Source organism: Atheta coriaria, unplaced genomic scaffold (genome assembly GCF_025399875.1).
Source record: "Atheta coriaria isolate IRGN ID8LTWV9N9 unplaced genomic scaffold, Caltech_Dcor_3.1 hic_scaffold_12_pilon, whole genome shotgun sequence".
NCBI lineage: Eukaryota > Metazoa > Arthropoda > Insecta > Coleoptera > Staphylinidae > Dalotia > Dalotia coriaria.
In genome coordinates this window covers 204,216-216,406 of record NW_027045454.1, presented here as the reverse complement: position 1 = coordinate 216,406, position 12,191 = coordinate 204,216, and the positions used below count along the sequence as shown (strand labels likewise).

At 36.6% G+C, this 12,191-nt stretch overlaps 2 protein-coding genes across 2 annotated transcripts in view; both read right to left on the bottom strand.

Annotated features, from left to right (window-relative positions):
* The window catches only part of LOC135801726 (nuclear receptor-binding protein homolog), a 37,243-nt gene extending 32,468 nt beyond the window's left edge, over positions 1-4,775 (bottom strand). The window contains 1 exon segment of the mRNA XM_065315230.1: positions 3,853-4,775. Within this exon segment, the coding sequence (XP_065171302.1) occupies positions 3,853-3,984 (132 nt within the window). The 5' untranslated portion in view covers positions 3,985-4,775.
* Positions 4,776-5,114: 339 nt separating this feature from the next.
* Positions 5,115-10,400, bottom strand: LOC135801728 (kelch-like protein 9). The gene is given in 4 exon segments (XM_065315232.1): positions 5,115-6,225; positions 6,228-6,350; positions 6,411-7,024; positions 10,028-10,400. Coding segments are annotated over 3 exon segments (1,758 nt in total). The 5' UTR covers positions 7,013-7,024; positions 10,028-10,400; the 3' UTR covers positions 5,115-5,192.
* Between the last annotated feature and the right edge of the window lie 1,791 nt (positions 10,401-12,191).

Here is a 12,191-nt window from a genome sequence, read left to right as displayed (position 1 = left end):
ATTTAATTTTTTTGCTGCCATCTATTGCGTGTGACATTTAAAACTAAGTTAAGTAGACTTGAAAATGAAATTCGAGTGCACGATGTGTCACAAGAACTATTTCCTGTTTGCCAGACGACCGCTTCGAGCACTTTTCTACTGTCTGCTGTCACATTCGGCGGTTAAGTAACTGCACTATTACTCACACTATTACCATGCGCAGCACGAACGTGATCGATCGGAATACATTTACAACTTCTACTCCAGAACTGAACTGTCAAAAGTTTCACAAGCGTAAAATCTAGCAAAACTCTAAACTAGATCAGAACACAATTTCCAAGAATACTACTTTTGCGAGCTGTAAATGTGCAAGACGCAAAATTAGTAATTAGTTCACGCATTAATAAATTACGGTGCGTAAAGTGTGTCAGCCGACGAGAGACGTCTTCATAAGTCATCGCATGCAGAATTATTTTGACTGCGCGTACATGTAATGTGATGATTATTTCCAGATAGCTGTGTGCCAAGAAGAGAAAAAGCAAACCACCGTGATTTACCTACGTTTTCTGCAGTATTTTCGTACTTTACCGCTTGGACATTTATCTCGTCCTGATATTTATCACGCATTCAAATGCACAGCACCAACATAACATTTGTCTGACATTATTCAAGTGAATTTCTATATTTAAACCCGCACAAATTACAAATTACAATAGCTAGCATTATGTGTACAATATACAAACATAATGCACGCATGGATGCACGCACAAAGCAGAGATAAATCATTTTAATCTAAATTTACTAATATTTTCGAATTATTTTAGAACCGGCAGACAATGTCACAACTTGAGATAGACTGCTTGAATATCAAATACTTGTAACACACAACTGCATCTCTGTTAATCGATAATTCAGCATTCGACGCGTTTGTAGCTCAAACCCGAATTGTTATTGAAAGCGTAATTGCGTAGTTGCAGCTGCAATTACTGGACATTTGCGACATGCAATCTTTCTGTCGGGATCTGTAGTTTGTTTTCATGTGTGTACTATACTACGTCGCTTTTCATAGAAATAGAGGCATTGCAGCAATTGTTTTTTTTATTGATCGCGCCGAGAATCAGGGCAATTTAAACTTGACCTAGCCTATATTAAAATTATAGGGATAGCTAACAACCACGAGCACAATCTGAGTGAACCAACACGTTGCGTTTCATAATACAAACTATGGCAATAAGAGAAAACTAAAAATAAACGGCATTACTAAATTATAAGGACGATTGAAAGATATTGTCGGGCACTCACGTAGCGTGAGAATAATACCAATAGACTTTTGTTGATAACTGGAAAACTAATAAAAATAAATTGAAAATTTCGACGGATTTATATTATGAATTAAATTCTGAATATAACCACGTTTAAATTTTATTGATAACAAAGCAATATTAATAGTTACTGGTATTTTTTTGTGAGTAATAGGAATTTGTACAAAATACTACTTTAATTGTTTATAACTTTTGATACAACAATCAGATAAAGCAAATTTTTGCAGTGGCAAATGTAGAATTTAATTCTCAATCTATTTGTAAATGAATAATTACGATATCGCAAATATTTTTCGACAGAATCATTAGATTATCAAATAATCACGGCCAAGGAGCAGACAAAAATTGCAGTTTGATAAAATGACTAATTAATCACTCAAAAATCAATCAACTTATGATAATAATCCATTCAAAAATTAGATTTATATAAATTTGAGAAATAACCACATTAAAATCTGATTGATAACAGCTTTTGATCAGAAATTACACACAATTTTTAAAAATTTTCCAAAACAAAACTTTAAATCTTGATAAACTCAGCGATAAGAAACAAAATAACAAAATTTGTGAGTAATTTAATAAATAATTTATGTAAGAATACACCTAAGTATAGAATAATCAATAATATAGCGCAAATTACTCTCAATAATTAATGAATTAATAAAAAAACACACACACACCTTCACGACGCTCTACCAACAAACAAATAGTTAACAATTGACCCTAATCTCCCTAAAATATTAAAAATGTAAAAAAATGCTTAATCACTCCAGACTTTATTTACCTATGTCTATTTGCATGATGTAATCTAGTCAAATTTTACGTTCGCATGTTACACAAGCCCGCCGACTGTTTGTTTTCATGGCCAAAATGCAAATGTAATTCGCTAATTTTCCACCCCGCTCTTGAAAACGAAGCTTGTTGCTTAGACTTTCAGATTGGCGATTACTCGTGCACCACGCTCGCTCGCACGCCGATTTAATGTGCATGTTGTGTCGCGTTTTCGTGCGCGACTATGGAGGAGGCCCCGTGTACGCCGCGGGAAAATCAATAGCACTTTTCTTACCCGCAATGGCAATGGCGAGCGCGACCGAAACGGGAAAAAAATCGCCACGTTCCGGTCGTGTTCCGGAGCGATCACGTAACTACCACCGGAGGAGGCTTTGCCAAGAATGCCAAGTCATACCTACTTTTTTATATACTCGAAACTCTTCTATGGAACATAGCAATTTTCCATTTATCCACGTCATGCGGAAAACTTTTCAACTTTTCGGAAGAATATAGGAAAAGTTCCCAAACACGTTTTTTTTCTCTCTCGTGTAAACCGACGAAAATTTGTGTGTCAAAACAAGAGAAATAAGAAGTCAATAAAAATACACATCAACAAGATATAAACGTCACTTTAATAGGTCTTTATGTTGATAGTAGTTATTTATGTACCAAGATGTCACGTTTTTTAAACAAAAGCTTTAAAAAAGAAGCAAATTTATTGAGATATTGATGAAATTGACCATTAAAATAGTTTAATCAACTTTGCTGTCAATTTTAACATGCTTATAATGTGAAATTATTGTTCACACTCAGTATAATAGTAGAAGATAACCTCAAGTAGCATTTACCGGCTCGGAAACGACATTCCGACGGCTGCACGGAGATAAACTCGTAAAACGTCGTATAAAGCACGTAATTATGCTCGCGTCGCCGAGGATTTATAAATAAAAGTCGTCCAAGTTGTCCGGCTAGTAGCAAAGCAACCAACCGACATCAAGAATAATGAACCCGAATGAGAAAAAAAAAACAGAGTCCACACATGTAAGAAAATAAAAGCAAAACAAAAACGAGTTCGACAAAAAGTGAAAAGTTAGTGAAAACTCGCCATCGAATTGAGAGAATAAGACTAAAAAAATCCACACAACAACGCGAAATTGTGAAACTGCACCGAAACCGGTCCGTCCGGCCGCGCTCCTTGCCGCTGCACTCTTCTAAGGTCATAGTTCTTGCATTCTTGAGCGCCGTCGATACTAAAAACCGATCTAAAAATAACATCCGCGCGAGGAATGAAGGAATGTTAAGATGAGCGTGAATGCACATTACGCACATGCACACACAAAACAAAAGTGTATCGTGTTATCGGGACACTTTGTATATAAAGTCAGCACGAATGAATAAAGTGCACATTGAATGTGCATTGATCGATTTCGAGCGACCGGATGCGCCGCTGTGAGTGACTGTTTATTTGTTCATTTGTTTAGGTTTAGATATGTGATTGGCTGGATCCGGCCATGTGCGGTGGCAAATGCCCGATCGCGTCCCTAACTCGCCTAACATTGAACGTGGCCGGCGGCGCATCGATCCCGTGACGTCAGGTCAGGTGTGCGGAGCGTGCGCTCTCGCAAAATGTCGGCCCGCGCAGCTCACGCGAATTTCTAGGTTAGAAAGACAGCCACAGTCTTCCGACAGAGACCCGCAGTCAGCCAATCAACATCAATCAACTTTTGAGGTTAGGTTTTGAATGGAAAACTTTGTAAATGTAGGTATATGGATGACTTACCTCTTCACGTCGTTTCAACCACCGTCCACATGGACTCTCTTCGAGAATTTCGCTTTCATCCTCAGAGTCCTCGCCGCTCTCGCGTGGAGACTTGTGCTCCTGCTCGGCGGCGCTCATCAAGCTGCCCGACATGACTTGGGGTTCGAAGGCTTGGTTATAACTCCTGCTGTAGCTGTTCACAATATTGTTGTGCGCTGCTGCGAGTCGCGATTGTTTCCATTTACATCCGAGACTCGTGCACAACTTGCGGCGACACACTGTATGCACTGTTACAGGCGCGTTGCGGGCTCATCCTCGCCGCGCACCAAATCAACAAACGAAAAAACAAGCGCCGATCGCGAGCGTTCAACTATCGACGTCGAACGCAATTGGGATTCCAATAGACACCACTCTGGGTTAACGCGCGCACCACTCACACAGAAGACCCGCGGGGCCGGTTGCGGATTCTTGGCGACGCGTGCAACGGACGCGAAACAAGTGCGAAGCGCAACGCGTGCGATCGCGGAATGCACACGGCGCGGATTGTCTGTTCTTCCTCCGGGGGTGGATTATGCACGGCACGGCCGCACGCGAGTTGCGGATGATGTAAATATCGCACGGGCAGACATGCACTGATCGGACAGGAACGGCGGACAGTTGTTAACTGCGCGCATGGAGTGCGCATGCGCACTGCACTGTGTGCTCGCGCACAACCAAACGTATCAAACAAACGACTGCCTCCCAGGCGGCGCCACTAATCAAACAAATCAAATTCTTCGTAACCTTCGAGATATTCAAAATCTTCGAACTAAAATTACAACTGTAATCCGTATTACTACTCCAAATAATAGTTTAAAATATTATGTTGACCTTGTATAAACACTTTACCATAACTTAGTGCCATTTTCATGGATCATTAATCTAAAATGAAGTTTTAATGAGATTCATGCAAATAGAAAACTGTTTTCGTTGAATTAATTACCTCTAATAATGTTAATCATTTCTGTACATATTTGCCTCTTGTGTTATCTTATCTTTAATTCAAAAGCTTCTGATTCGATGTTGATGGCACATCAGCGACATCCGTCACATATTCACAGGTTAATTATGTGACGCGACGAATTTGAACGTTATCAACTGGCTGACGTTGCTGAGTATAATAATCGTCGTTAATTTTGAATCAAAATAAAACCGTATAAGCAAATATTTTGCTAGGAATTGTATATAAGGCGACATCTAGTGGCGACTTTTCCAACTATACAACTTCTTCAAAAGATAGGCAATTTATAATACTGGCAACGGTTTTGTTTTATTATCAAAATAATTTTTTAAAATCACTTTAAAAGGGAATAAAACTATTACTAACTATATTTAGGAATGGACATGAGGACAATAGCATGTTCCCAAAAGTCCTGCTCATTTTTCACATCTTTTGTCCACGTATCCGTCTCAAAATCATAACATTCCACCTCAGTGTGCTTGTTGAAAACATTCCACCTATGAAAACCACCAATCATATACAATTTTGATCCATGTAGCACCACATCCTCATGATATCTTGGTCTTGGCACCGTCGTAACATGCCGCCAAGTATTTGTCTGCATATTATAAACATCAATCGTCGGCACTTGTGTGCGCAACCATCTGCTCCAAATCGAAACCCCCGGTTCAGTATACCATCCACCACAAACATAAATCTCATTTTTATACGTAAACATAACATGATCAGTCCTTGGCGCTAGCAATGGCGCACAACTCGTCCACGTGCCGGTCTTTTCATTATACATAAACATGGACGCTATCACAGTATCATTCAACAATCCCCCGGAAACAAACAATAAATTATTACCCTCATATTCTAGCGCTACTGCAGCATGTTGCTGGCGACATTCGGGTAGCGATTCGATAAACTTCCATTTATCGCGCTTCACATCATAACATTCAGCCGTTCTGGTCACGGAATCGTCTAAAGTCGCACCACCTACAGCGTACAGTTTATCATTCATCGCAGTGAGAGTAAACCGACATCTATCAACGTTGATGGTTGCAATACGTTCCCAAGTGTTTGACCATGGATCATAGCGGTAACTACTCGGATGGACTACTTCAAGCATCAGTTGATTGAAACATCCGCCGACAATATACAACCGATTGTGTAGAACTGTAGTACCATAGTTACACTGTGCCACGCTGGGAATTGTCGTCAAAGGACGCCAGTGTCGCTCGTCAATAAAAGAACAACTAACACCATTGGTTAATCCACGGGCGGTGAATCCTCCAACTCGGATAATGGCAGGTTTCATTCCACGATTAGAACGTGAATCTTCGGATAAAATTGGGGTTGATGTTAGTTTTTGAGCTGATTTATACATTGCGAAGAGTGTATCTTTCAGAGTTTCATTATTTGTGCTTGGGTTGGGAAATATTCAAGTAGTAAACTTTCGAATGATTTATAAGATATCTCTTCAAAGTGGATGTGTTGTAGAATTGATTTTGCAGAGATTTCTTTTTGTTTAATCCTAAAAAATAAATAAAAATATTTTTTTAACTTTTAACTTCATCATATTAATATAACTTACTCATTTTTTGTTCCTGTGAGAAACCAGCCCAAAACAACCCTTAAAACATCAACCTCCCTGCCTGCAATAGGCACATCTTGGCTAACAGCAAACTGAATCAGCTCCACATTCAAATTTTGCACAACATCTTCTCTGCATATGAATTGTCTGCTAACCAAATCGAACACTTTTGTTCGTAATGATTCCAAGTGATATTTATAGGCAATATCCATGACTTCGAATATATTATCCATGTTGATTGTTGATTCCAGATACTCTACACATTTTCGTAATACTGGCTCTACTTGTAGGTAGTTGGCAGTGGCGATAACATCAATGATATTGTCTTCGTTGATAGCAATACATCCAGTGTACATATAATGGAGTAAAAGATCGAATCCTTGTGAGCGTACACCAGAGATTTTCACAACTGGTGATGCGGATTCGAGCATGTCCGAGTGGAACATGGCGTGGAAATATTGTGAGTGGCAGGCGAGGATTGTGCGATGGGCATTGTATTCGTCACCGTTGATTATCAGCGTGACGTCGGTGAATGTGCCGTCTTTTTGGAACCTAAGAAGACTGTCAAGGAGTGTTTTATGGTGTTGTTCTAGGAGATCCATTTTTATTGCAAACTGCAAAGCAAAAATTAATTATTTATTAAAATTAAACGTTTAGGAATGTTTCTTATACAGTTTTCTATGTTTATTGATATTGTTGGAATATGCGTCGTTATAACACCGGCAAAATAACAAAATTTAATCAGGGCTATCCAATAAAAGTCTTAATGTGTGGTATACAATAGGAGTATTGTACGCATGAGTCAAAGGTTTGGCTTTTAAGTTTTTGCAACGTTTTAAGTTAGTTAGTTCGATTGAGAACTTGTAAGAGAGCGGTATTCTTTTCGGTGCAGCCAATTAAATAAAATATTAAAAGCGAAAATCTTTCTAATTATTTAAAAACCAATCCATAACTTCTAATAGATATGTATCTACTGTGTTTCATTAATATTAACCAAAAATAGCTAGTTTTCTACCAGAATTGGTTTAATTCAATTTATTTTATGTACATTTTTATGTTTCAAGATCTTTTTAATGTTGATTTGTTTATTTAAGAATTAAACATTATTTTTCCGTGCTATTTCACTAAATTGAATAAGTGATTCCCAAAAAAAAATGTTTTGTATGAGAATTAGTTCAATTCAAATAATGAAATTATAAAATTTAACGCACTTGGGCATGAAAAAATGATTAAAACTCGGCCTCGAAGTAAAAGTTTATTTCCGGTAATCTGTATTTACCTTTCATTTGTCTTCACATGACCTGCACCTCTATGCAACGTAAGTACATAGTTTAATTCTCTTGCCACAGAGCACTATTAATTAATTAAATACTCAGCAGACAACGGTACACAATTAAACGCGAGTAATTAAACAAAAGTGCTGCGTAATTTGTTATTCAATTAAATTTGAATGCAATACTTAACTAATTGCAAGTTAACTTAAGCAAGGCAAGAGATAAGGATAAAGTGCATAAATAGTGAATTAAGATTGCCAATTAGATCAAGTATAGTTACCCGTGTGGGATCGGTGTGAGTTATAATTGATAGAGTGTTAAAAGGCACGATGTTTAATTATCACGAACAATGTTTATTATAATGTTAAGGTTTACCAACTCTTGAAGAAGCGTAGAGTAAGAAGTACTGTAGAAGTGTTGCTTAAGAAGTGTGTGGAATAACTGATCTTCCTACACCCTTGTCACTCACCAGCAACCCTTCAGGTTGATGGGTGGTGACAAGAAATTTGGAAGTCAGAAGAAAGCGATAGATTTGATTGGTAGAAGAAAGTGTGTGACATTGAAGAGAGGGCAAGTTGACCATCGGATTTTGGGAATCCGAGCCGGACCATCTGCTGCTGACCGCACGCTAGATACAGCGTGCCAAACCGTCCGACTCGGTGATTAGGTTTTTCAAGGGTAATAAAAGTAATTAGGAATGTTGGGAATTTTATACGAAGAATTATGGCATGCAATATAGATGAAGACAATTAGCTAAGTAAAGTTAAGTAAACACTTACTGTACGCTATACCCTCACAATATCGCCAAAACGATATTTTTACTAAACCATTGCAAGTCAATGCAAGTATTTGTCAAGCCTGATGTGGATAGCTATTTCGACCATTAGAGGTCTCATCAGCACTATCAATCAAACAAATATAAATAAAATATATCTCCGTGCTTATTGTTGTTAATGTTTGTCCTACTTTAAATATGTGAATATAAATATGCTCTGATTTTAATAATTTAAATATCAAATGATTATTGCTACTCTAAATAAAACTATCTCAATGCGAGCGATATCATTTGAATATACACTGAATGTACAGGTAATGTATGGGTAAACAATCCGATTGTTTGTTATTGTGGTCCGCAGTAAGTGTGGCATGAAGCAGAATGCCAGAAGAAGCGTAGCATCCGAAGAGAAACTTGATTACCTAACCGGCACGAAAAAATCGTGTCGAGACGCGAAGAAAAAGCGTGGAACAATGCAAATTTTATGTGGAATCAAACTCCTTTCGACTCATGCGCACAAATGAACGCCAACCAGCTGAGTTCAGCAAATAAACTAGACTTAAACAGATGCTAACTATCGGAAAATTACCAAGAAAGATGATTCAATTAAAAACTTACAAAATGTTATATTACCTTAATGAGAATTCAGCAAAAAATCGATTTTAACAGCTGCGTTAATATCACACATGGAATTAAATGTCATAACTCAAAATTTGCAAAAAATAAATACCTCAACATAAAACCAGATTAATGTTTCATAACTACATGACACTCCCATGACTCAGTCAGTTATACTTCTGGGTTAGTGTAAGTTAGTATGATTATAATTGTAATATAATTATGTCTTGAGAATGTGAGAACGTTTCACGTTTCAACGTAGAAAATGCCTTAAATGTTGAAAATTAAGCTCTCAATAGCACGAACAACAGTAATACTCACTACATGCACTCGTACATATAAATTTTATTGTTTTCCGAGTAAGAATACGAGTCTCTTCGTATCTATGAGCAGCGTATGAAAAACGGTGAGGTATTTTCACTCGTGTAATCGTGCAATCGCTGATTCGCTGACATTTAAATTCCCTAGCGTTCTTGCGCAACACAACTATGTATATCCTCCACATAAAGCGATGAAACGACGTTAACGTTAAGTAATAAAATTGTAGCATTACTAGCGTTATTACGAATATTACTATAGTTCTATTCTATCGTAGCCGATTACGTTACGTTCACATTCGACAGGCACATGTTTTGTGTGTCGAGTGTTGATGGTGTACTGTTATTGTTTTGTTTCGTTGCCAGTTACCGGGTTATCACCGTTAGTGAAGATAAAAGAATGAAGTATAACAAAAGTTATAAAATATTTATTGGATTAACACTTAATCCAATTAATTTTCTTTAAAAAAAGCTGCATTTTCTACCAAAACTTGTTATTTTATGTTTTTGAGTTTGGAAGTTATTGTTGATTACTTTTTTTCTTATCTAAAACTTGCTTATATCGCATAAAAAGAAAAAAAAGTATGTCATGTTGCTATACGATAATTTTACTATAATTTACTACTTACTTACATATAATTTCCTTTTGATTATTAATCGTGGTGTATTTAAACTATTCCAGTTTAACTAAACATTTCACACTCAACTTCCGCGTTGGTGTTGACAGATTGACACATTTCTCACTGCAAATGGCGAACTTTTCATGCGCCTCTTGCATTCGCTGCAATCAATTACGTACTTGATCCGAGAAACAAAGAAACTTCTCAAATGCCAACCAATCGCCCGCTTGATTGGATACTATCTATACTACTACTCAGTAGTCGGACACGAGTTTTGATTACGAAATGAAGCTGGTTTCGTTGCGAGCGAAAGACGCTGATCTTAGTAGCACACTGCGACCGAGAGGCAACTGGCACGAACCGTAATAGAAGGTAACAGGTAACATTGAGCTCTCTCACCTCCTTCTTAAGCTTAGGCTCGGACAAAGAAGCGAAAGACGCAGAAACGGTAAGAACACCGTGAAGCAGCGCCAGAAGGTGGCTATGTGATTATAACAAAAGGAGAAGTAAAAGGTGTTTATTACAAAAATTTTATGAGAATGAAAAATAGACTTACTTTATGTTGTTTATCAAGTATTATCACAATGAAATTAACCGCTGGAATGATTATACATTGCTTTTTGAGTGGTGTTTTAAAAGTTGCAGGTTAAAACGCGATGATCTTTTTGTTCGTTTTGATTTTAAAATTAAATGTGTTCCGCTAAGGTAGGCAACACAAAATACACATTATTTCAAACGGAAGAAAACTTGTATTTTAAAGTTTTAGTAGGAGTAATATTTGTTTCTTTTAGGAAAATTTTATTGAAAAGTCAAATATGGCGATTTTACTTAGGTGTGTTTAATTACACACATAATAAAACGCATTTATTGAGACAATAATCATCAAAAATACGCAAAAACCAACAAAAATCCTATCAAAAATGCATAAAAGCATAAAAATTTATCAACCAAAACAAAAGCACTATAAATTTCTTGATATAATGACTTTTATTCGTAGTTTTATGGTTTTATCGACAATACTCAGTGATAATACCGCAATAAATCATTCTTTCCATTTGCGCAATGCTATGCAACCAACCATACACCTACAAGCATTTATAATTGCATAGCATAACATCACACAAGTTATATTTTTCACGCGTTTCAAAATTTAGAACATTTACCATCTTAAATATATTAGTTTGAGTGACACTAATCAAAAGTTCAAGCAACTCTTCATGCCCAGCCATAAAAAACTAGGCAAATGTGTCAACTTAAAATATTCACGTCAATTCACGCCTTCCTCCTTCCGATTCGTCCCATCAATATATGAATCAATAAATTAATTGAACACCAAACCAAGCGGTTGTGATTAATAATTAAAATTTAACTGCTACCCAGAAGAGTGTCAGTTGGTGGAATAAATAATCATCAAAGAGTATTATCGATAAATTAGACTCGAGAAATCACAAAATAATGATGGAGACCGTGACTGACGATGTCAACAGAATGAAGTTGTTCCCGTAAGAAAAATAAATGGGAAAATTCATTAATATTTAGTGTATGATACTTTATACAGTATGTAAAAGTAATTTGTGGTGAATTTTTTTTTTGACAGTTGACATGGAAAATAACCACAAAAATAAATTACATAACCTTTAAATTCAGATTTTGTGAATTTTCACCTTAAAAATTTGGATTTATAAGTGAAATTTTGGTAAAAAATTATTTTTTGACAATTTATATATAACATAACCACAAAAATAAATGAAATAACCTTAAAATTGTGTCCCAGTGAATTTTAACCTTAAAATTATGATATTTTAAGTAAATTTTTGGTAAAAAAAAATATTTTTTGGACAGTTGACAAGTAACATGACCACAGAAATTAACAACATAACCTTTAAATTTCATCCCAATGAATTTTAACCTTAAAAACATAAATTTTTAAGTGGAAATTTGCTTAGTAGGTTAGTAAACGATTAAAAATACATTTTCTTTCGTTGTAAACGTGTAAGTGTGTACGATGTGTACTTATAGCGATGCATAACCAAACCCACCACTTTTATTCGACTTGCGGCAGCCGCGGGGACACCTCTCCTCGCGCTTTCGCCGACATTGCTACTCGCGGTACACAATTTCGTGTCGAGCTCGCGACCTGCGCGGACGTGGATACCTTTACTCAATATTCTTCGCAG